The sequence below is a fragment of the Photinus pyralis genome, unplaced genomic scaffold (assembly GCF_008802855.1).
Source record: "Photinus pyralis isolate 1611_PpyrPB1 unplaced genomic scaffold, Ppyr1.3 Ppyr1.4_LG3a, whole genome shotgun sequence".
In the NCBI taxonomy this organism is placed as follows: domain Eukaryota; kingdom Metazoa; phylum Arthropoda; class Insecta; order Coleoptera; family Lampyridae; genus Photinus; species Photinus pyralis.
In genome coordinates, this window is record NW_022170509.1 from 6,817,967 (window position 1) to 6,843,587 (window position 25,621).

The window sequence follows — 25,621 nt, forward strand, 5'->3', positions numbered from 1 at the left end:
CTTACACTATGATGCAAAGAACCATTAACCAAACACCTGCTACTGTAGAAATTAATCCGGGAAAATGTAGCGAATTTTCCACACGTTATACCTACTTCAAATAACAGCTTGTGTAACTTTTTGCCGATTGCCTTAGGTTATCCGGTGGTTACACTAATAATTGATGTTGCAAGACCAGACCAACCTTGATGGGGATTTACCAAAAGTATAACGAAAAAAATCTCTTGTAAATGCGAATCTCGTTGCTGTTTGTAAGTAGTTAAAGCAATGTAATTGCACAAATCAATTTAAATTAACGTACAGAGTTTCGTATTAAAAAACTGCCCAGAAAGTGAGACTTATGAGTGTAATTGCTGTTCCACAGTAATCTGTGTAAATGGGAGTAGGCAATTGCTAAAGTCGATGACATTGTATGCAAGTAACGGTACCATATCTTTGAAAGTTTCCGGAGAATAAATACGTACACTTTGCATGAATGCTTTTGTTCATTTTGACGAAATCTGTTCACGTTAATTTGAAACGAGGTAAGTGCAAAAGTGTACTTGTGTAGTGGCCCAGTGACTGATTTACACATTAACTTGCTGATATGAAAAGGTCAAAAACATCGGCACTGCGGTAATAATCTTCGGATGGCGCTAGTCGTCGAGACGTTGGCGCAGTTTAACCAAAAAGAGCAGGCGTCGTCATATTGATCGTCCGGTTCGTAGGTTTTACAAACTAGTGACTACCAGATTGCTATAGCAAGGTGGGGCTCCGTCATGCTGTCTGCATTCACTACTTGACTTTCTTCTGTACTGTTAATTCAGTACCCTAATCAGTTATCTTGGTGTTTATGGCTTCCCAGCCCAAAATAATTAAGTTTATCGGTGTTGCGAACCACTAGACCTGATGATCGGTTCATTTTGGAATCTCTGTAGAGCTTGTCCATCGATGCCCGTAGATAAGGTACCTATACAGTTTAATGTAATGCTTATTTGTATTGTATCTGCCTGGAGAAAAACTGCCGGCTTCTTTTGTGACAACTGTTTGATATGTAGTCAAGGAGTAGTAGCCATATTTAATTTTCTCATTCATTAATTTCAATAGGCGAGTTAAGAATCTATGAACTGTTTTATTAGCTGCATTCGGAATATCGGAGTACATACCGATGGCATGAATATACGGGCCCTCGTCAAGAAGTTGTAAGGCGCCCTCCACAATCAAGTACTGCTGCGCCGCCGGTCACTGGTAAGTCACGTGTTGTAATTTTTTCATCGATTATTATTTTTATTTATTATAATACGGCTTGTTTTAAAAGCACACAAATTCAAGATTCATCTACCAGCCCCTGTTCAATTGTAACTATTGGTTAAGAAGATAAATGTAGATACTTGCCTTTTTAACCGTTTTTTTCTCCGGAGTGTAACCGGGTTTTGTTTTCTGGTCATAAAATCCTATTAGTAATTAGCGTAGGTACCCAACCGTAGAAAATAATAGTCGCGCTTAAAAAGTGCAGTGTGACATGTCATCACAGTCTTCAGATTACAGGTCATTATTGATATCTCTGAAGAAGTCGTTCACGCAAATAATTGTACATATTGATCTGCCCGACATAAAAAATTTTGGCGTTCATTTAATTAGGTTATTTTCATCATAACAATTTAATTAAGGGATTGTCAAGAGCGCAATCAGCTAATTACTAATTTTTGTAATAACAAACCCAAATATTGACAACTGGTTAGTTAAGTAACCACCCACGCGCCGGTAAATTCGTGACAGTTTGTATTGCTTCTTTTGGATCGAAACTTCATTTCCTGTCGCTCTCGCCACCATAACTTAACCCCATACCCAAATTCATTCCACATATTTTGTCTCAATAAGACCAATATCGCTTGCGTTCAATAACAGACATCGTACAATCTTTAAGTTTATAAGTAATAAACCAATTAGTGAACGTGACAACAATAAGTGTAATTACGCTTCTCCTTCATGCGTTAGGTCTAATTGGATTTGCTACTTTCGCAGGCTCATTTTCCATTTACGCTCTAGATGTACTTGTGTCGTTAGATTGTGCTCGAATAAAATACGAATATTTGGAAATTCATTTGGGAATTTTACAACACCTAGGATTCAGGAACGTGTTCAAGGGTTATAAAGCGCTTAGCTAAATCGCCGTTTTGTTCTCCTCGGTACCAAATGGATCAGCGAATACAGTTTTATATAGCTAATTCACAATGACAGATGATCCTATTTTCACATTTTCAATTCTATTCCACCCCATTTTCCTCTAAGTATCACGATTTTATTCCCTTCAGTTCCCATAAAGCTATGAACACGAAAAAACTGCACGATTTAATATCATTGCACAAATTTTTTCGTTACTTATAAAAATTGTCGAATTGAATCCAAAACGAAATAAATAATGATCCGAAATACGAGATAAAGCGAAAGTCCCGCTTCCAAGAGAACATCCAGGGATAAATTGGAATTCGAGTATTATTAATTTTTCATGACCCTCATCTGATCCCGATTATGACGGTATTCGTTAATTAAACGCAAACTTTTCGGGTGGGAAATATGTCACGAATTTATAACAATGGAAAGTTTTCCGAATTGTGCCCATTAAGATTTATTAAATTTTCTTATTCTGAAATCTTTGCGTATATTGCTTCGGGATACGTCTAGAATCGAAATTTCCAGCTTTCTGTATTACAATTTAACATTTATTTACTTTCGAGGCATGTAATCTCGAAACAAATAATTAAAACCAATCGTTTCATTCCCTTTTCAAACAAATGATTATTGATTTCAATATTTATTTTCAAGGAAAAAACCAAATTATTTTGACCTTTAAATAAATCAATAGGTAACTTCCTGAGGGTGTCGTTCTGAATCCTTATAGCAAACGCGTATTGAATTACATTCATTTTCTCAACGAATTGAGAAAGTGTTTGTGAAATCCGACGTGTCCTTCAAGGACTAGCCATACTTGATTAGGCGATAAATTCTTACAATGCCCAAAATGTTCAAGGGATGTTAAATTTAGAAAATATTTTAATTAAGTTGCATGCAATGGATTCTAATTTGCGGTGATCTGAAAATGCAATAGTTTTCATGTTTGTTACTGAAACAATAATGAAATAAAATGACCTAAGCTGAATAAATTTCAAAATAAATGCAATGTGTCTGGGTAATTTTATTAAATACAATATAGAAAAGGTTTAATTAATTCCGGATGAAAAACTTCGTATCATTGTAAAATCGATTGATGTAACAAAATCCTGAAATTGTAAACAAACTTCAATGCAAACAATTACTCTGTGATTTTGTTATCATTTTATTTGTTTGCCAAAACTAAACTTAAAGTGCTTTAAATAATTGCCCCCCCCCCCCTCTCCATTTTATGAGACGACGGGTTAAGTTTAGGACTAAGGCGACATTTTTAAAGTTTAATTAAAACAGGGTTTTCTATTTTGGATGATAAAAATAATTCATTAATTTGATGTATCGGATATTGATTCTACTAATTGAAAAATGTATATACAGATTATGGGGTTAAAAAACCTTGCTAAGGACTCACTGAAAAAAGGCGATAGAGAGAGAAGTATTCACAAAACGTGCGTGTTCAATGGGCACAATAACATTTTCAATTGGCAAATTCAGAATATCAAACTTTTCTAGCGAGGTCTCATAAACATTAAGGTCCCTTGAAGTTGGGCATAAACGTCCAGTAGATACGAAAGACCTTCCATCTCGAGACTTGGTTGATAGTGTTATGACAAACTGTCTATTGCGATAATTTTATTTAAACATATTTTTCTAGGTGTTAACCAGATTTTGTGGTGCAATCAAGAAAACTTGCTTACGTCAAAAAACTGAATGTGAATCTGAAAATTAATTAAGCATTGTATTCGCTTTTATATAATCATAATGACAATGACTTATTATAAAGACTGAACATTTAGTATACGTATTTTGCATTTCATTTCTAAGACTATTATGAACAAAAAATACTTTTGTAATTTTAATTAGGTACCTACCTAGATACCTGTGGGAAGTGGTGTCACCTTGGCGGAGGTATGCTTAGCAAATGCCAAGAGTCCATCGTTCCAATTCGGACTTTTGCACAGAAGCTGTAAAGTAGGTTTGCTGGGTCCATTCGATTATAAAATCTTTCTTTAGGCATTTAGTTTGAGCTTGACTTGCTCTAATATACCACAATAAGCATTTACACCAGAGTAATAATCTACATCTGAAGGTAATATCGCAACGGTTTGAGTCCATTTAAACATACCAATTGTATAAGTGTAACTTTTGTAATATCTGATTCTTATTCACCGGGCTCAGATTTGTTGACTGTCCTTGTTTAATTAGGTGCAGCCAAAAATGCCCTCATACCTTGATTAGGTTTTCGTCAAAAACTTTTCCTCATCATTCCAATTTAAGGGGATGGGTGGCTTCTGGCTTATGTCCATTAAAGGAAGAGATTGCATTGTGAGGTATGCCTTTTTACATTCTGAATTCACTATGTATATTCTGATGCAAGTTCAGAAGGTCTCGACAATAAAACTTGTAAACTACCATGTGTTTAATATTTCCCTATCTATGTATAGGTAAAATATGTATTTTATCAAAGGTCCTTCGTTAGGTTTAAAATGGATCAGCTCAGGGTACTTAGGGATAACAAAAAGTGAAACGCAAGAGAAGTAAAAACATTCCAGTAAATCACAGATATTGGAATTGTTTTAACCAAATTTCAGATCCGAGTGCAATCCTCCCTCACCAGAAAGTTGAGAACGTAATTTGTTTAATTTCAATTGAAGGACTGCGATCGCATTCGAGATATTTGGATTTCCCTGCTTGTTTCCGCTGTATTTATAGATCATACGTACACACCATTAATAAAAAAATAAAAAGTACACACTATAAAATGCTATCGGTCACAACAGGAGGAAGAGATGCTGTCATTACATCACAATTCAGAGCAGTGAATTGGTTAACACGCTTTCCAGCTTGCGTATTATACATTTAATGAAGTCAAGTTGATAGTTGATTGCTTATAAATTTAAAAGGATGATCAATGTGCCCATATAATGCTCCAGCCTTCGTCAACCAATCGTGTATTTTGTGTTCAGTGAGCTTATCTTTGTTTTTACTGGAAATCGGATTTCCAATTCTGAATGTTTAAAAGATTCCCAAGGAATTTTGCAAAATATTACAGTAGAATGGACCGAAACAAACTTGAATTGTAAATATCTCTATTGTCTCATACATTTTTTATTAGGTACTCTACTCAGATTACAGTCTTGAATTTAAAATACAAAAGTAAACATAATGGAAAGAGCCATTTAATTCCAAAACATTTAAATTGTCTGACCCGTAGACCCCAGTGACATCCTACATAAAACCTAGAAATTTGTTGCAGGTGAAAGAAACAACATTCAAAATACTACATTGGTTCACGAAGAAGAAGTACAAAACGAATGTAAGTCATTAAAAAAAGTGACTCAAAACGGACGTGTTGTTAGTTATATCATGTCTCCAGTGCCTAAATTGGAACCAGCACTTCCTAGGCGAAAAAAACATCCTGAGCTTGCATATCGTCATCATGAATTTTTGGCCTCGAGTAGAGATAATTCGCTTGACGTCAGTGAATCTGCGAACAACGATAGAGCAAGGGTAAAGTACACGCAACCATTTTACACTTTCACCTTTTTTTTTCGGTTTAATTGTATTGAATTATTTATTAAGTTAATCGATGCGATGGTTGAACCGAGTTTCTATAGTTGCAAAAGGTAATATCAGCCCTTATAGTAAAAAGTAGCACTTTATAAGCAATCTGCTTTCACTAATTAGCTTTTTTAAATAGTGTAGAAATTTTGACTGGTGGTGAAACAACCTTTTTCGTGGTTTAAGAAAAAATTGTAAAGCTTCCGCTTTTTGCAAGAGCATTGATGCTTTACAGTTGTAGGTGCATTTAATTGTAAAAGTAGCGCACAATTTGTTCAACGCGTTTCAAAATATCGGTTTATCAAATTCAGTTTTTACACGCGCGCCGTTTTCTTTTGGTTTATTTTTCATAATCCATTTCTTCACTTTGGATTTTATAAATTAATGCACAGTGCTACTTTGTTCACAGTATGTTTTTCAATTGTTTACGCGCTAAAAGTTACATAAAACACAAAGCTTGTTTTAAATCACAGGGTTCAATGCAGAACAACGGTGCCAACGGACCGTAATAATGAGCCCGCGTAGTGTTTGGCCATCTTCCTTTGGTAGCGTTTAAAATCCACGAAAAAAATTGACCCCTTAAGTAGATTTGCTGCCCTGCTCTCTCCTGCATGATTTAACATAACACTAATTGGTTGTATCAAATTTCTAGATTGAACGTCGGTTATTAGCTATTCTTGAGTGCATGTGAAGTGACTATTAAAATGAATACGTTTCCAAATTGAGTAATTTGTAACTTCTTTGCATGATTGCCAATAATTGCATAGCAAAAAAATTGGCGTATTTTTTAGAACATGTAGAGATGTATTCATTTTAATTACAGTCCGAGGAGAGAGGCGGCTCGCATTGGAGACCGTCCCGACGCAGCAAATCCGAAGGGCCGGCGCGTAGCAACGCCATTGTTAAGGATGAGGACGAACGACGGCGGGAATCCGATCCAGACCTTGAAAACACGGTAACATAAATATCGCCCGTTGTTCTGTGTACCCTACCTAGGTGGCATTTCTCATTTTTTATTTGAGTTCGTTCTGTTTAGGGACGTGAAACCGGTCTTCTAAGAAAGGCAATTTCAAAATTAAGCACCGAGTATAGGCTACAATTTGCTTGGCCCCATGGCCACATTTCACGGAGAGATAAAGTAGATTCCACCCCCAGAAAATCTCTTTCTATGGGTGCCATTAAACCCACTGCAAACGCAATGGTCCATAGAAAACGAATAGACCTTGAAAATAAAGATGGTAACTCACCCTAAAGTCAAAATTACGAGATCCACTCGATTTCTTTTACAGCTAGTGAGTTGGAACCGCTGGTCAACGATAACCCGGTGCACGAAGATTCAAAGGAAGACAAGGTGCAGATAAGTAAAGAATTCAAGACGGAGTATAAAAAACAATTCCGTCCCTTTTCTCAGTATGAATATTCCGAAGGGCGCTTCACCGATCGAGGAAATGAAAACAAAATCTTAATTGAAAATTCAAACCCAAACATTATTCCCATTAATGCAACAGAATCGTGGTATCGCGAGGTAGTGGAATTACGCAAGAAGGCTGGACAATATAAAGTAAGTCGATTCTTGCATTCCGTTACGTTTACGTTTCGTTCACGTCACAGCACCGAGGATGGGGTACTGAATTAGCACCAGAAAGACTTTCAGAACTTTATAACAAACAAACTGAATTGTGGGATCAAGTTTCACAACGAAGTTCTTTATCTGCTTTGTCCCTAGCGTCAACAACCCATAGGTAACTGCTTTCATTTCACTGTAACTGGCGCATTATTACTCCACTCTGTTAGATCATATACAAAGGAAGAAAAAGAGCAGGAAAACAATAAGCGTAGTTCCCCTACAAAACCTTTAAAAAATCCCGACAACTCAATAAGAGGTGTAAAGGATATGATTAGGCACCATTTGGAAAGGACAACAGGCGGTTCAGGTTAGCAATTAGTGGATTCTAGCCAACTTTCGTTGTAAAATTTTAGAATTGGATGGTCTAATTTTGTCTCCGACACGAGAAAAATTAGAACCGACGATTCCCAGGAAAGATGAAGATTATAGAGGTTCTCAAAAAGGCAGTCCGCAGAAGTACAGTCCTCAAAAAGGATCGCCTCAAAAGTCTGCCATTCAAAAGAGAAATTCACAGAAAGTAAAAAATGCCTTAAAAGCGGGTACGTATTACGCATCATTTATTTGCAATTAAAAACGTTTGTTAGTGAGGTCTCAGTCTGTCGGTCCAACTGATACAATAACCGAGAAGCGATCGCCGAAACGACAGTCTCGTTCTGCTACAGTGAAAGAAAAACGTTCTTCATCTAATAGTACATCAGCAACACGTAGACCAAGGCCTTGTGAGTATACACTACAAGAATTTGATGTGTGCCAAGTCTCGTGAAGCATGCTTTTGCACGTGTTAACAATTTTACACTTGATGACAATTTGAGTGCAGGAATCGCTTAAAATTACTTGTAATTGGATCGCCCAATTAAACCAAATGAAAGCGATCACATTACATGTGTGCCTTAAATGTTTTGCAGTAATGGTTATAGTATCAAACGTATTATAAAATTAATGTTCCGGTGTTTTAGCATCCTTGAATACTACTGCCTCATTCAGATCTAAATGTAGTACCATTTCCCTTAAAATCGAAGACGACCGATTGGCGAAAACAAAGTCTAACAAAAGTAATTACGCAAATAGTAAGCAAATTCTCGACACAAAAGAACTTCAGAAAGGAGGTCGAAGAGGTAAGGCGAATATCTTATGCATGTAGGATCCGTGGTCTTCACGATCCTTGGCACACAGTTATTCAAATACTTATAAAATACATACTATACCTACAAATACGTGGCAAATTAAACCTTTTGCATTTAGCAGCCGAACAACCAACTGCCGTTGACAAAAGTGAATCTATAGAAGCTCCGATTGTTACTGAACCGGATGCCGTAGACTTGGAGCCCGTGGTCAAATCGCCTCCGGAACCAACGCGAGTCAAATCACCTGAACAAATTTTGATGCGATCTCCGGATCCCGTGAATTGGACGGTGCCACTTGATACCGGAAAAACGTTTACTGTAACGCAAAATATACGAGAAGGTATAAAATAATGTCAGACTTTCTATAATCCACTATACATTAAGATGCATAACATTTGCCTTGATCGCTTAGGTGACATCGGTACGCGGCCACATAGTGAAATAAAAGCCTGGACGCCACCAGAAGTGCCACCCCCAGCCGCGCAGTCAGCACCTCCACAATTTTCGGAGCAAACAAAGGAACAAGGCATGTCCATGTCGTAACTTCGGACCTGATTTCCGCTTACCATATCCGATTTGGTTGTATTGCTTTAGGTATGGATTTAGCAGTCAAAGCATGACCTCAAGGCAGGGCAATATCATTTTTATATAAACAGGCGAGTACTAGCTATGGCAATCAATTTGCACTTACTAGAATGGCTTGCACGAAAGCATTTCAGTTGGGGCTTTGGAGCGCACGCCAAGCTGGCAGAGTATTTTGTATTTGCCATTACGTTATTACTACCTATGGTTCGTGACATTCGAACGTTTCGCTCTAGCTTCCTCTATTTCTTTTAGAACATTTATTTAACCCCTGACACTTGGTATTTTGCAGCTAGAAAACCATCAAATAACAGCAGCAATACAGCCACAAATACACAAGAGCTTTCAACTGCTTCTTCCTCAGAAATCAACGTGATAGGTGACGTAGATTCTGCAACGGCAAGCGGTATAAGTTCCGTAGCGGGTACCACGGCGCGTTGCCTAGACGATCCGCTAATGGAGGCTTCCACTGCCGTTTCAACTGTTCCTCAAGTACATCAACAAAATCCATCACCCTATCGAGTATTAGAAGCACCTATTTTAATATCACCCACGAACGAGCGATCGTTCGCCTCTGACATTTTGGAAAAGGCGCGCCATCGTTTTGATCGTTTTTGGGGAAAAAGTTCGCAATACGAATCGTCGTAATTCCTAAGTAGACTAGAATAAGTAAATTCAATTTAGAAGAGAAAAGTTACGATGGGGAATACAGGGTCAGAACCCTCGAGTTGCTGGAGGCATAGTTTGTTAGCTTTGGCGGCTCATTTTTGTAAGACATTGGTCCGTGTTGTTCTTAAATTTTTAGAAATAGCAGCAAAATATGGTTAACTTGTATCCAAGCCATTTTTCAAACATCATTGTAAACGTATACCCAGCCTTATGTACTAACTGCTTATGTTCCATGCCATCCATCTACAAGTAAGCTACATATGCATCAGTCCGTCTCAACGCCACCTCAGCAGGGCATTTTTCGAACCCGTTAAGCATATCTGGCCAATAGCTGCTGAAACGACGTTTATTCAGATGATCTTCGTATGTTTTAACTGATAAAGGTTGATATATTTTGTGTAGATGTGTTTGCTTGCAAACCTATTCGTTTATTTAACATCGAACGCACCTTATATTGTCATTATTATACAGTATTACAATATTATGCAAATGCAGATTATGTTATCTAATGATAAAGATGTTTTTAAGGGAAACATAAACCTATAGCGATCAGACTGAAGTAATTAATAAAATAAATCCATCTATATGTCCTTGTGTTTATTAGACTAAGTACCTTTTGTACTATATATCAATTCGCGCCATTATTATGTTCAGCTGACTTAATGTTTGATTACACTTTACAATATTAATGTTGAATACACAAAAGTTATTTCAAGTACAAATGTATTATTTACCATATCCGTCCTACATCCTGGATCATTTTTGAGTATCCTATCATTCCTAAGACGCGTTCTTTTTTCTGAAGTAAGTATTGGATTCTATGTTACCTACTTCATTTTTTCTATATAGATATTCTAAGTAGGTATATACATAAAATTATATTTTTTTAAAAATTGTACAAGAGGAATCGAAAAGCGGCAAAAATATTCATTCTGTTACGTTTCACGTCCGAGGCACCCTCTCTTTCCTCGTTCATAATTTCCTTTTTCAAAAGCGACTACAAATTGCCGGTAACCAGTACCGCCCATCGTTATTACGGGCCACCAAGGTACTAACGAACCCTACACACGAGAGCGTAGGGGAATTTTTGAAATAGTATAGGTAACTGATTTCCTGGTTCCTCTGTTACAAAGCTTTTGTGCCATCAATAATGTAGTCATTGAACTATGAAAATACTGAAACGGATGCTAGATAACGAGGACAATTGAAAAAAGGTATTGGTTTTAGCGGCTACCTTTCCTTGTTGCACTCGTTTAGTCACAAACTGAATTTATGTCCCAAATGTACAACAGTTCTATAGATATCTACATTCTATTTCAAAAAATTTGTACACCTGAGTCCTAATGTCGATCTAAGACAAATTTTTTTTCGGGCCTCAAAACAAGGCAGCGTATAACCTTCCTTTTTTACCGAGTGCACCAAAATTTCGCGGGAAAACACTTTTTCTTATTAATTTTGGTGCGTAGAATCCAAAACAATTCGTACTTTTTCGATCAGACTTCTCAATCAAAAGTTATAGACTAAAAACCAATTTCGAAAAAAAATTCAAAGGGCTGTAACTTTTGAACTAGTAGCCCAATCTTCGAACTGTTTGAAATTATGGATTCTACAGGGCACATTCTATAAGAAAATTTTTTTTCCCGGTCGATCTGAGACAATTTTTTTTCGGGGCTCAAAAAAAGGCAGTGTATAACCTTCCTTTTTTACCAAAAATCGACTGCACCAAAATTTCTCGGAAAAACACTTTTTCTTATTAATTTTGGTGCGTAGAATCCAAAACAATTCGTACGTTTTCGATTAGACCTCTCAATAAAAAGTTATGGACAAAAAACAAATTTCGAAAAAAATTCAAAAGGCTGTAACTTTTGATCTAGTAGCCCAATCTTCAAACTGTTTGAAATTATGGACTCTCGATCGATCTCGATCTCAGACAATTTTTTTTTCCGGCCTCAAAAAAGGCAGTTCTTTTAAGTTATTCAAATATTTGAGAACAATTTAGAAATGTTTAGGGAAAGTTTCCATTGTCACAAAATCAAATATAAAAATCCGATACATCTGAATACCGAACTCGATAGTCTACGTAACTTAAAAACAATAGGGACGTTTCTTATATCCTTAAGACCATGTGTACCAATTTTCAAAGCGATCGCACGTTTCTAAACAAGTTATCATGCACACGGACAAACGGATGGTCAAAAATGGATCTGTTCCAAAATCGCTAAGATTAATTTCAGAAAGGCGTACGTATCATGTGCACGACGTACGATCGCTTTGAAAACTGGTACACGTATTCTTAAGGATATAACTGGTATAAGAAGAAGAAAGGTCCTGGTAGGTACCTCCTATACAATAATATAATAATAATAATACGCGTTTACTCCCGTTAAATTTGTATATAACAATAGAAATATAAAAAAAGCTAACCCTATACAAAGTATAACTTGATTTTTTAAGTAGGTAGTATCAAGCCTTTTATCTAGTATACTATTTTAAATTTTTAATGTATTTGAGTGACAAGTATTTGAATACTTTTTACTGTATTCGAATACTTTTTATAGTATTCGAATACCTTTGAAAGTATTCGAATACTTTTGAAAGTATTCGAATACATTCTAAAGTATTTGAATACTTATTTTTTTAAGTATTTGAATACTTTTCAATGTATCTGTATCTAGTATTCGCTTGTACTGGACGTAAAAGTATTTAGTATTCAAATACTTTTTGAAAGTATTCTGTCCAGCTGTGCTTCAAACTAAAGTCTTCAACAAATTTTTTGTCTTGTATCTATGATGAGTTTTTAAGATTTAAAACGCCTGTTGCTACTGAAGTGTCAAATAACTATAACAAACAAGAAATATTAAGGTTTTTCTGGAATTTTTAAGGATAATACTGCTTCAATTTTGTCGCAGATTGTTGTAGATATTTTAGATACAAATATATATCATCCCCTAATGGGAAAGCTGGTAGGTATACATTCTCTAGCCGTGCTAGCTTACGTAAACAAAATTGAATAAAAGTAAAGTGCATCTAAAAAGCGTCGGCAAAGGAACGCGCTTGAAAAAACTACTAAACCGAAATAATTACATATACCGCATATCCCTGAGAGACCAACTATATCCCTGCCAATATGACGAAGAAATCACCATTGCCTTTGAAAGTTTTGTGTTGAGGTAATTTGTCAACATAGCAAGTTATTGAAAATGATTTTGATTTCCTCAAGAATGTGCTTTATCAAAAAAACTGCGAAATTCAACGGCTATAATACTCGGAAATTTCGCATTACTCAAACCTGCAACAACCACCGCACTGATTAACATGGTTCCTGCTGATTCAGACGCTATGATGGCAGCTTTAGTAAAAGCTCAGTTCATCTCACATGCATTATAGGTACATATCGCATGGGTGTATCATGAAAGGTTTAGTGATATGGTATTGCGTCTTGGAAGTGTGCATTTTTTGATGAGTTGATGGATCAGTTGGATGACTTATGACCAACGGCGGTTTGGAAGATTTTGTGGAGTAAAGAGACTGCACAAACATTTTCAGACTGTGAGCGTTACGAATTGTCACTGAAGAATATTATTAAGAACTTCGTTATTTTAAATAGAGACCCCCTATTTTTTCTACATTTTCGGATTCTACGTCGAACTTGGAGTACGACGATACCCCATAGTTGACCCTTTGCTCCAAGGGCTTCGTCGATATTCAAGAAAAATTGAATTTGAATTTGCAGGGGTAATTTTAAAAATTTATTATTCGAAAACGGTGAGACATTGCAAAACAGTTTTCACTTTTATTAAGGACAGATCGAATTTTGTTACGGTATGCGTAACCGTCTAAAAAAGTGAGACTACGTCAGTTTTTCAAAGCTCTCAACTTTTAAATTTTTAAATATCTGTAACACCATTTTTTTCAAATGGCATCCCCCAGAGCTGGGCAGAATACTTTCAAAAAGTATTTGAATACTAAATAGTAAATACTTTACACAAATCAAAGGTATTTGAATACTAAATACTTTTACGTCCAGCACAAGCGAATACTATGATACAGATATATTGAAAAGTATTCAAATACTTAAAAAAATAAGTATTCAAATTACTTTAGAATGTATTCGAATACTTTCAAAAGTATTCTAATACTATCAAAGGTTTTCGAATACTATAAAAAGTATTGGAATACTTTGAAAAGTATTTCATTATCTTACTTTGAAAAGTATTCGAATACAGTAAAAAGTATTCAAATACATTAAAAATTTAAAATAGTATACTAGATAAAAGTCTTAATACTACTTAAAAAATCAAGTTATACTTTGTATGGGGTTAGCTTTTTTATATTTCTATTGTTATATACAAATTTAAGGGGAGTAAAAGCGTATTATTATTATTATATTATTATATAGGAAGTACCTACCAGGACCTTTCTTATACCAGTTATATCCTTAAGAATACTTGTACCAGTTTTCAAAGCGATCGTACGTCGTGCACATGATACGTACGCCTTTCTGAAATTAATCCTAGCGATTTTGGAACAGATCCATTTTTGAACATCCGTTTGTCGGTGTGCATGATAACTTGTTTAGAAACGTGCGATCGCTTTGAAAATTGGTACACATGGTTTTAAGGATATAAGAAAGGTCCCTATTGTTTTTAAGTTACGTAAACTATCGAGTTCGGTATTCAGATGTATCGAATTTTTATATTTGATTTTGTGACAATGGAAACTTTCCCTAAACATTTCTAAATTGTTCTCAAATATTTGAATAACTTAAAAGTACTGCCTTTTTTTGAGGCAGGAAAAAAAATTGTCTGAGATCGAGATCGATCGGAGAGTCCATAATTTCAAACAGTTTGAAGATTGGGCTACTAGATCAAAAGTTACAGCCCTTTGAATTTTTTTTCGAAATTTGTTTTTTGTCCATAATTTTTTATTGAGAGGTCTAATCGAAAAAGTACGAATTGTTTTGGATTCTACGCACCAAAATTAATAAGAAAAAGTGTTTTCCCGAGAAATTTTGGTGCAGTCGATTTTTGGTAAAAAAGGAAGGTTATATATACACTGCCTTTTGTGAGGCCCGAAAAAAAAATTTTCTCGATCGACCCGGAAAAAAATGTTCTTATAGACTGTGGCCTGTAGAATCCATAATTTCAAACAGTTCCAAGATTGGGCTACTATTTCAAAAGTTACAGCCCTTTGAATTTTCTTTCGAAATTTTCTAGTCTATAATTTTTTATTGAAAAATCTAATCGAAAAAGAACGAATTGTTTTGGATTCTACGCACCAAAATTAATAAGAAAAAGTGTTTTCCCGAGAAATTTTGGTGTAGTCGATTTTTGGTAAAAAAGGAAGGTTATACACCTGCCTTTTTTGAGGCCCGAAAAAAAAATTGTCTCAGATCGACCCGGAAAAAAAATTTCTTATAGAATGTGGCCTGTAGAATTCATAATTTCAAACAGTTCCAAGATTGGGCGACTAGTTCAAAAGTTACAGCCCTTTGACTTTTCTTTCGAAATTGGTTTCTAGTCTATAACTTTTGATTGAGAAGTCTGACCGAAAAAGTACGAATTGTTTTGGATTCTACGCACCAAAATTAATAAGAAAAAGTGTTTTCCCGACAAATTTTGGAGTAGTCGATTTTTGGTAAAAAAAGGAAGGTTTCAAATACTTTGCGAAGTATTCGAATACTAAATATTTGTGAAAGTATTTGAGTTACAAAAACAAATAATGCTTCCATAAAAGTATTTAATTACAAAGTATTTGAATACTTTAAAGGATTTGAATACTAAAAAGTATATACAAAATCGAATACTGCCCAGCTCTGGCATCCCCTATGTTTTTTTTCGCTGTTGTTTTCCTTTTTCTGAGACCTTTAATTTGATACAAAATGTCAAGGGCTGCTTCAAACCGTTTCCAAGATATTCCATGAATTACTCACTTCTTATACCAAATCGATAATAAAAAATTAAGTCTCTTTGAATATCCGACAAGTTTTAATTGATAGTTATATCGGAGGTTGACTCATAGTGGCCGGACGGATGTCACGCTAGTTGTCTACTTGTCGTGTGGGGAACTTCTTTCACGTCATGTCGTCTGTTGATTGCTCTTTCACTCGTTGTTTTGTTCATTAAATATAATTTGTATCTTTTCGAGTCACTTCATTTGGAATTAATTTAGTACTAGTACTGTTTACGATGTGACATCACTCTTTTGTCTCTGATTCCGGTTCCGATAATCCAAATTTAAAAACTCCGCTTCCGATTTCGGTTTGAGAGGATACTCACAATAGTTTGTCTTACAAAATTTTGTCTTAAAAAGCTGTGAGGGGATCTTATTCTCTGTGTTACAATGATAAAATCTTTACTTTACTTTCAAAATGTATTATTTATTAAAGTTAGTGGTTATAAAATAGCATCATAGACTATATAGGCTTGATAACATGAAAAATATCAATACAACAGGTTTACATAAATGGAATAAAATAAAATAAAGTAGAACTAAGACCGGGCTGGATATTTGGATGTGCTAGCAATCGCCCGAAAAAGTGCTAGCAGGAGGTGTTGGCGTTCCCGAACTGTATTTGGGATCACCGTCACATATATACTTCCCAGATATGAAACGTCGCTTAACTAGAGACAGACGATATCCTGACCCCACCAACTGAAAGTCGATACCCGATAACGTGGTACCTTCGCAATTGAATTGAGTTGAAATCGTACTGGTAGTAGTTGGACCGGATTCCAGCTCCAATCGAGCTAACAACGATCCCACACCATGATTTTCGGAATGCTGCGATAATTCGGTAAACTTCCACATCACTCGATTATTTTCCGCTAGCCTAATAATAAACATACTGTACGATAATAATAATAGGCAGGGAGAATATACGTACAGTTGTGCTGAAGGTTTCGATTGCATATTTTTTATACTGCCATCTATTGGTACAATGACGTTAACGTTTAATAATGGTGACGGTGAGTTCATGGCGTGAGAGTTGTACTTATAATCGATTTTCAGATCCGTGTGAGTTGTTTCACATTTCCAATATGCTACTAGTTGAAATGGGCACGAATTTGCACCCGGTTTTGGTTTAATCTATAGAAAAATAATATTAGCCGTCCACTAACTAATAATCGGCTCTAATTCATAAACTTACTTGGTATTTCAATATTTCTACATTAAAATAAGAAGCGCTTGGATTTTGCTCAGACTGTCGTTTTAATAGGGCACTTAACGCTGACATACTAAACTCTAGAACCAAATTATCTGTTGCCGATTGAGTATTATCGCTGCAAGAAAATGAGTTTTATCGTGAATTCGTTTGCTTGAAATACATACATAGAAACTAATTTGTTATTTGGTAGTATACTATTTAATCTCTGTGTATTTCGAACACGAAACGCCAACTTAGCAGGATTGGGATTGTTTGCCAAAACGGCGACAATCCCGGCCGGAAACGATAGCATCATTTCTCCCGACATTTTTACCTGGCATCTGAAAAATTTGGTTAGAATTTGAAGTACCAATTTCATAATTACTTAGTTTCATCTGTTCCCCTGAAGAATGAGTGGACTATCTCGTGAAACGCTACCGCCAATGGTATGGTGTCCGCCATACCAATAGTCAATGGAGAAGGTCCTCGTGAAACACCAACTGGTATACAGGCAGTTCGAAACTCCAAACTACCGACGCTGTCTGCTCTCGAAATCGTTGCGGGACTTATATGTCCTCGCGATACACCGTCTGATCGTCGCGAAGGCGGCCTGGGAATTGACATGTACCCGGATGTTGGCGTTGGAGTTTGCCTAACTGTTTTAGTTGTACTAACTGCAGGGGACTGTATTTCGCCGACCTCGGAAAACAAATCTCCCAAATCTAAAATGCGAGTGTTACAAACAGTCAGCACTGATCGCGCAAACGCACCTGCGTACTTGGAAGAAGACGAAAGTGTGGGCGAATTTAAGGTCGGTTGCGAAGGACTTTGCAAGGGGGCGTAAGGATGCGAACTTGTAGGAGTGGATGCATTGGAAGCAACTGGGCTTTGAAATAAGTTTAGACCTAATAGATCGCTACTTGGTTTACCCAACTGTTGCGACACAGATTGAGAACGTTTCATAATAGTGTCTGAACCGTCGTTACTCGATCCTCTTCTACCTCCGCTATTATTTAAAGGTGATAAGTATAAATTCTCTACAGTCGCTCGCAGTTCATCAACTGATGCCGACATTGGAGCCGTGCCATTATTTAATGGTTTTATCTCCACGTGAATCTTACGCTCCCTTTCATCATCTGCATACAAAGAGAGACATGTGTGATTTAAATATGAAGCACGAGTTCTAATTACCTGAATCTGAATCGGAACTAGAATAAAAGCTACTTTTGTCGTTTGTCCAAGCAGGTACGGTGTTTTGTCTAATAACGTAGCCATCTTCATCTAATTGGGGCTGATCCTTTTCAATTTCGGGAAGAGTTTGATTTTTACCAGTCTCTTCTTTTTCCTCCCTAAAACCACGTGTTATCGACGATCGCACTCTAGCCAAATCTTACAAATCCGATTTCTCTTCCTTATTGCTGGAATTGTCCGAAGCGTCTTTTTTCTTTTTTGCCTTCTTTTGTTTGGCTTTATCTCTCCTGCTTCTCAAAAACCCTAGAACCGTTCTAGTATTGAACAAAAATTCCAGCAAAGAAGAAAAAATAATAGTAGATACGTAATAAATAGTATAACAATAATAATAGGTAACTAATAGTTGGGAAAATTACTTAAGAGGTGTGGATTACTTTGTTTTTTGATAGCAATAAGTGATAAATAATAAAAAGGCATTTGCCAACACAGCCGGTAGGGGAGCGCGGTGCGGGATAGGAGCTACAAGCACTACACCAACCAACAAAACGTGCCAGGAGCCACCACCAAGAATGCATCTGCACGAGCCGATGCCACAGCAGCATGCACGGTACAGCTTAAACAGAGAAATATTACACTTGGATCCACGATGAGCTTGACGCGCCATCTGTTGTCCATCGGCGGGGCTCGTCGGGCTCGATGGGGCGCTACACGGACCGGCTCGACCCTCGCGTGACCCTGAAAACACAGCCCCAAGCCCGGGTTAGAAGCACCTACCACAAGCACATTAGTGTCACATACCCTGGGAGTTAGACATGAAGAGATTAAGAAGGGAAGTTGTACGACGGGATGTTTTGGGATGTGTTGGCATAGCCTGCGTCACTGGTATGCCTGCATTTTGATTACCTTCGCGCTTACAAGGTTTGTTAGGTTCTGTTTCTTGAACTGGCGATGTAAGTGGTTCTTCCACATCAACCAACCCTGAAAAGGTAGAGTTACATTCGTACCAACAGAACTTACGCAATAAATCTTACCGGGTTTTTCTAATCCCGTATACTTGCTCAAGACAAACTGTTCTAGTAGACGGTCGACAGTAAATTCCAGACATTGCCTTTTAAATTCGGTGTGAACTTGACCAGTTTGATCATGCGTCCATTGAACCACCTGGGCGTACGAGTTGAGAAATTCTTTCATTTGCGTTAAATGCGTCACTTCTAACTCTTGAAAATGGCGACATGTAACCGACATTTTACGTTCAAAATCTTCCTTAACGCTATTGTACTTTTCTACGTAAGATCTATAGTCCTCTTGGGCCTTCTTCAATTTAGCTTCCGCCTTTTCTATTTCCTTGGGTGAATTGTTTTCTTTTTTTAATTTTTCTACTTCTAATCCTTTTTGAGTGTAGGCATCCTTTGCTTTTTGTACCATGGTTGTCGTCGATTGTATTATCTGTACAGCTTCTAAAGTACCTGATTCGTCTTCTTTTACCTAAAATAATATATAAATTGATTAAAGGGTTGTGGTTTTGCTTAATGTCAAGTTGAATAAACAATTTGAAGCCTCTGGGAAAAAACATTGAAACCAATTTTTGATAAAATTCTACGGGATGTCCACCAAGTAATTAATCAAAGAGGTTATGTAATCGAGCTATTAATGCCATATTACATAAAACCTGTGTGCTAAATAAACAAATTCAATGAGTCACTGACAAGATTAGTTAACGAGAATGATTACATAAATTAATTGTGATGTTTTTTTTTCTAAAAATACTTAAAAAGTGCCTCTCCGTTTCAGTTTTGTGATAGTGGTATGACATTTGAGAAAAATCTAAAAGACTGATTTACTTTGATTCAGTAACTGGCTAATGATTTGCAAGATTTAAAAAAAATTACAATTTTGCTGTTTAAATCTTCAATCTTCATTAATATACACGATAAAATGGCGAGGGTTCTAAGGTAGATTTGTCACATATACTTAATTATGTGTGCCTCTATAAGTTCATTTTGAGTAAATTCTGCTCTACTGGGCCCTTTTACCTTTTGTAACATGTAAATCAGGGCACCAGTCTCATGATAGCATGATAGGTTTTTTTTGCTCCAATCAAACCTTGTTACTCGATACATCATAATCTTTATAATAATAGACATTTATTTGTTGCAATCTGTTGCTTTCAGTTAACTTTTAACTCGACTTCTAATATTCCTCGAATTTATTTCTTTACATTTTTTAAAGCTTAGTAAAAAGTAAAACTCGTATTAATCAATATTTTTTGTACATTTTCCAAATCATATTGGAAGGCGCTATTATGGTCACTTTCTCCGCCCGCCCGTTCGTCTGAGGCTTTAATTTTCAAGATATTTAGTTCATTCTTTTTGGCATTCAGTAGCCACCTTGACACCTCAACCAAGAAAAATTTCGACTATTCATGTGCGCATGCGCAGACTACGCAATGTCAACTTTCTTATTTATTTCAAGTTTAGTCGAAGAGTCTCCTAGTAAAGACAAGCATATCGCATATTGAGAAAATCAGATGTGCGCATGCATATGTATGGAGACATTTTTGGAAACTTTAACCAAAAAGTAAAGGGATTTTTGTTTCGGCTGCACCATATATCTTTTGAGTCGTTTCTCTTTCTTCTTGAAGATATCTGGTGGATATCCATGAATCTACTCTCGGATGTACTACCACTACTGTATGGATGTTTGGTGTACTGTATTCTATTTGAGATTTTCCCCTGCCAAAGAAGATTGTGTGCAACTGTGAAAGATTTGATGCTGACTAAGTACTGACTGCCTGATTCATAGATAAAGTGCTGCCTGTATCGTGAGAATGTAATAACGCTTCACGCAATCCATCTTTGGATAGTGAAGACCGGAGTTAAAAAGGTGCTGTCTAGAGCTATAGTGTTGACAGATACAAATACGTTAAAACATAACAGAGCAACAAATAAGCTTATTGCAATAAGAGATTTCAACATTTGTATTTTATTTTATTTATGTAAGTTAATCACACCTCAAGATTCAACTACTATATCAATGTAAATCATCTTCAGGTATAGATTTGGATTTGAGTAATAAGTAACTAGTAACTGATCTGGAACAATTATCAGGCCTTTGTACTCAAGAACTATACTTCATCCCAAAATAAGGAGTAGCTAATCATATTGCCTACAAAATAATGTAGGGTCCTCATAGAAACGGACAATATGTATAGACATCAGTAATATAAAATAGGAGGACCATGTTAATGTGATATACTTGCAGGTCAACTTCTTCCGCTTCTGGGATAGTTAAAGTGAGAAATATAATAACCGGCATGCCCAAAACCCACTTTTTAAGTTGTGGGGGTTTTTCAAAAATATTGATACTAATATCGATACGTTCTCAGTACTTTTAATGGGTAGGGTTTATTCTGCACACAAGCACTAGGTACACTAAATAATAATTCTCTTCCATCATGTTCTGATTTGTTCAGCTGCAGAAGTAAAAAATGTGTAGCACAAATTAGCACACTACTTACCGTTTTATGCTTTTTATGTAAATCGTCGGCATATTTATTAATTTCCTTGACTAGATCTGAAACCTTTTGTACCATCTGCGAATGTAAAGTCGACAGTCGTTCGGCAGAGGACTTTAGCACCTGCCATAGCGGCGAGAAAGTTCCGTGCATACAACAACTACCGGCCTGTTTGGCAAGCTTGGCAAACGCTTTGGAATTGTTTTCCTCCGTGCTCGACCTTATAATTGAGGGCAATTAGGTTAAACGAGCGAAATAAAATTATAATCAAGTACCTCTCTCGAAAGAAATCGGCCAATTCTTTGCTGGAGACTAAGCCATACTTCATATTGTGATACAAGACATCGAACCCATTATTCTTCTCCCCCTGCAACATGTAACCCCCTTTAGAAAACATACTTATTTTCATAAATTAGCTCTGCCTTTTTTATTCAGAGGAACGTATTTACCTAAGATAAAAGAGCAAAAAGAGAGCGGAAGATAATTTCTTACGCATATTGATTTTCTTAAAAAGCTAACCACAAATATTTGAAAAGGGACTTCTAATTATACAATTAGCGAATTAATTGGATTCAATAAAATCCGTTTAATATAAACAAGTTGATTGTTAGGGGGGATTTGTTGTTATTAACCAATTTGAGTGCTACTTACCCAAAAATAATCGTTAAAATCCACCGTCATGATTACGATTTATCCATAACATTACATAAAATTTATTGCATCAAAAATTCAGGAAGGTATACGACACTTAGCGTAAAACACAATATTTAAAACACGACGGACATTACGTTAGACATACACACATAGATCGGGATCCTTTACTAAAGTTCGGGGGCGTATCATTGATGATAATTATAATAAGTTTACAACACACTCCTCAACTGAGCTCACATGTAAGGCGATAACAGTTTCCTTCCGACGACGACATGTTTAATGGGTTGCATATAATGCAGGGACTTGGTGCACCGTCGTCGTCGCGCCGACGTGATCGGATTCAGTTTCACTTTTATATCGGCGTCTGAAGCGCTCGCCGCCAATATTTAAACAACCGTAAGGACAGGCAAGCAATCGAAGAACTAAAGAAATAAAACACTGAAAACTGGAGAATACACAAATAAAAAAAGAAGGAAATCAAAATAATAGAGAAACATCAGAAGAAAAGAATGTGGTAATCAGAGCTGGGCAGAATACTTTCAAAAAGTATTTGAATACTAAATAGTAAATACTTTACAGAAATCAAAGGTATTTGAATACTAAATACTTTTACGTCCAGCACAAGCGAATACTAGATACAGATACATTGAAAAGTATTCAAATACTTAAAAAAATAAGTATTCAAATACTTTAGAATGTATTCGAATACTTTGAAAAGTATTCGAACACTTGTCACTCAAATACATTAGAAATTTAAAATAGTATACTAGATAAAAGGCTTAATACTATTTAAAAAATCAAGTTATACTTTGTATGGGGTTAGCTTTTTTTTGTATTTCTATTGTTATATACAAATTTAAGGGGAGTAAAAGCGTATTCTTATTATTATATTATTATATAGGAGGTACCTACCAGGAACTTTCTTATACCAGTTATATATATCCTTAGAATACGTGTACCAGTTTTCAAAGCGATCGTACGTCGTGCACATGATACGTACGCTTTTCTGAAATTAATCCTAGCGATTTTGGAACAGATCCATTTTTGACCATCCGTTTGTCCGTGTGCATGATAACTTGTTTAGAAACATGCGATCGCTTTGAAAATTGGTACACATGATTTTAAAGATATACGAAAGGTCCCTATTGTTTTTAAGTTACGTAGACTATCGAGTTCGGTATTCAAATGTATCGGATTTTTATATTTGATTTTGTGACAATGGAAACTTTCCCTAAACATTTCTAAATTGTTTTCAAATATTTGAATAAGTTAAAAGTACTGCCTTTTTTTGAGGCCGGAAAAAAAATTGTCTGAGATCGAGATCGATCGAGAGTCCATAATTTCAAACAGTTCCAAGATTGGGCTACTATTTCAAAAGTTACAGCCCTTTGAATTTTCTTTCGAAATTGGTTTCTAGTCTATAACTTTTGATTGAGAAGTCTGATCGAAAAAGTACGAATTGTTTTGGATTCCACGCACCAAAATTAATAAGAAAAAGTGTTTTCCCGAGAAATTTTGGTGCAGTCGATTTTTGGTAAAAAAGGAAGGTTACACACTGCCTTTTTTTGAGGCCCGAAAAAAAAATTGTCTCAGATCGACCCGGAAAAAAATTTTCTTATAGAATGTGGCCTGTAGAATCCATAATTTCAAACAGTTTCAAGATTGGGCTACTTGTTCAAAAGTTACAGCCCTTTGAATTTTCTTTCGAAATTGGTTTCTAGTCTATAACTTTTGATTGAGAAGTCTGATCGAAAAAGTACGAATTGTTTGGATTCTACGCACCAAAATTAATAAGAAAAAGTGTTTTCCCGAGAAATTTTGGTGTAGTCGATTTTTGGTAAAAAAGGAAGGTTATACACTGCCTTTTTTGAGGCCCGCAAAAAAATTGTCTCAGATCGACCCGGAAAAAAATTTTCTTATAGAATGTGGCCTGTAGAATCCATAATTTCAAACAGTTCCAAGATTGGGTTACTAGTTCAAAAGTTACAGCCCTTTGAATTTTCTTTCGAAATTGGTTTCTAGTCTATAACTTTTGATTGAAAAATCGAATCGAAAAAGTACGAATTGTTTTGGATTCTACGCACCAAAATTTTAAAAAAAAAGTGTTTTCCCGAGAAATTTGGGTGCAGTTAATTTTTGGTAAAAAAGGAAGGTTATACACTGCCTTTCTTTGAGGCCCAAAAAAAAAATTGTCTCAGATTGACCCGGAAAACATTTTTCTTATAGAAGGTGGCCTGTAGAATCCATAATTTCAAACAGTTCCAAGATTGGGCTACTATTTCAAAAGTTACAGCCCTTTGAATTTTCTTTCGAAATTGGTTTCTAGTCCATAACTTTTGAATGAGAAGTCTAATCGAAAAAGTACGAATTGTTTTGGATTCTACGCACTAAAATTAATAAGAAAAAGTGTTTTTCCGAGAAATTTTGGTGTAGTCGATTTTTGGTAAAAAAGGAAAGTTTATACACTGCCTTTTTTTGAGGACCGCAAAAAAAATTGTCTCAGATCGACCCGGAAAAAAAATTTACTTATAGAATGTGGCCTGTAGAATCCATAATTTCAAACAGTTCCAAGATTGGGCTACTAGTTCAAAAGTTACAGCCCTTTGAATTTTCTTTCGAAAGTGGTTTCTAGTCTATAACTTTTGATTGAGAAGTCTGATCGAAAAAGTACGAATTGTTTTGGATTCTACGCACCAAAATTAATAAGAAAAAGTGTTTTCCCGAGACATTTTGGAGTAGTCGATTTTTGGTAAAAAAAGGAAGTATTCAAATACTATGCGAAGTATTCGAATGCTTCTCAAAGTATTTAAATACCTTGCGAAGTATTCGAATACTAAATATTTGTGAAAGTATTTGAGTTACAAAAACAAATACTGCGTCCATAGAAGTATGTAATTATAAAGTATTTGAATACTTTAAAGGATTTGAATACTAAAAAGTATTTACAAAATCGAATACTGCCCAGCTCTGGTGGTAATTTATAATCGACACATACGACCAAACAGTGCTAAGGGAACAGTCTATTAAGGAGCACTTAGGGATAGAAATAAGTACAAAAAAAGGAGCCCGAAAATTAGAACAAAACATGTGTAATAGAACTGGAGGACCAAGAAGAGAAAAGTATAAGGCAGGCCACAGACTATCAGGCATACCTGATACCTAAAAACTGATGAAAATTCGATCAGATCTGCCTGACGGGCATGTGTGTGGTCTGTGGCGGTTCCACCAGGTGTAGGTACCTGAACAGGGCACTGTGGGCAGTCTAAATTTTTATGTTTAAGTTCGATCATTTTTATTTATTGTATCGATGTGTGCTTTTTATTCTTTCAACAAATAAAACAATTTGTTTACAGTGAAAAATGTCGCAAATTGTAGCAAACATCTTGGGGGTTTCGGGTGTTTAG

At 35.9% G+C, this 25,621-nt stretch overlaps 2 protein-coding genes across 12 annotated transcripts; one reads left to right on the forward strand and one right to left on the reverse strand.

Annotated features, from left to right (window-relative positions):
* The first annotated feature begins 701 nt into the window (after nucleotides 1-701).
* On the forward strand, nucleotides 702-10,416 carry LOC116165347 (nuclear protein MDM1). 8 transcript variants are annotated; one of them, XM_031479700.1, is made up of 16 exons: nucleotides 703-945; nucleotides 1,119-1,227; nucleotides 5,405-5,658; nucleotides 5,766-5,774; nucleotides 6,533-6,664; nucleotides 6,746-6,947; nucleotides 6,999-7,060; nucleotides 7,121-7,270; nucleotides 7,321-7,451; nucleotides 7,504-7,643; nucleotides 7,690-7,875; nucleotides 7,921-8,055; nucleotides 8,293-8,451; nucleotides 8,579-8,800; nucleotides 8,873-8,986; nucleotides 9,335-10,415. In XM_031479700.1, the coding sequence occupies exons 1-16, from the start codon at nucleotides 889-891 to the stop codon at nucleotides 9,688-9,690; spliced, it is 2,418 nt and encodes an 805-aa protein (XP_031335560.1). In that variant the 5' UTR covers nucleotides 703-888; the 3' UTR covers nucleotides 9,691-10,415. The 8 variants fall into 8 exon arrangements, with proteins under 8 accessions (XP_031335559.1, XP_031335564.1, XP_031335560.1 ...); XM_031479699.1 differs by having other exon boundaries at nucleotides 702-945; nucleotides 6,999-7,270; nucleotides 7,504-7,637; nucleotides 9,335-10,416; XM_031479698.1 differs by having other exon boundaries at nucleotides 6,999-7,270.
* Nucleotides 10,417-16,064: 5,648 nt separating this feature from the next.
* LOC116165607 (F-BAR domain only protein 2) lies at nucleotides 16,065-22,490 on the reverse strand. 4 transcript variants are annotated; one of them, XM_031480192.1, is made up of 14 exons: nucleotides 22,215-22,489; nucleotides 21,839-21,930; nucleotides 21,567-21,783; nucleotides 19,081-19,534; nucleotides 18,848-19,027; nucleotides 18,683-18,784; nucleotides 18,253-18,352; nucleotides 18,050-18,207; nucleotides 17,629-17,994; nucleotides 17,244-17,580; nucleotides 17,044-17,199; nucleotides 16,862-16,994; nucleotides 16,598-16,800; nucleotides 16,065-16,543 (listed from the first exon to the last, which is right to left on the reverse strand). In XM_031480192.1, exons 1-14 carry the CDS (start codon nucleotides 22,242-22,244, stop codon nucleotides 16,231-16,233), a joined length of 2,841 nt encoding a protein of 946 aa, XP_031336052.1. In that variant the 5' UTR covers nucleotides 22,245-22,489; the 3' UTR covers nucleotides 16,065-16,230. The 4 variants fall into 4 exon arrangements, with proteins under 4 accessions (XP_031336052.1, XP_031336051.1, XP_031336054.1 ...); XM_031480191.1 differs by having other exon boundaries at nucleotides 17,244-17,994; nucleotides 22,215-22,490; XM_031480194.1 differs by lacking the exon at nucleotides 18,683-18,784 and having other exon boundaries at nucleotides 17,244-17,994; nucleotides 18,965-19,027.
* Between the last annotated feature and the right edge of the window lie 3,131 nt (nucleotides 22,491-25,621).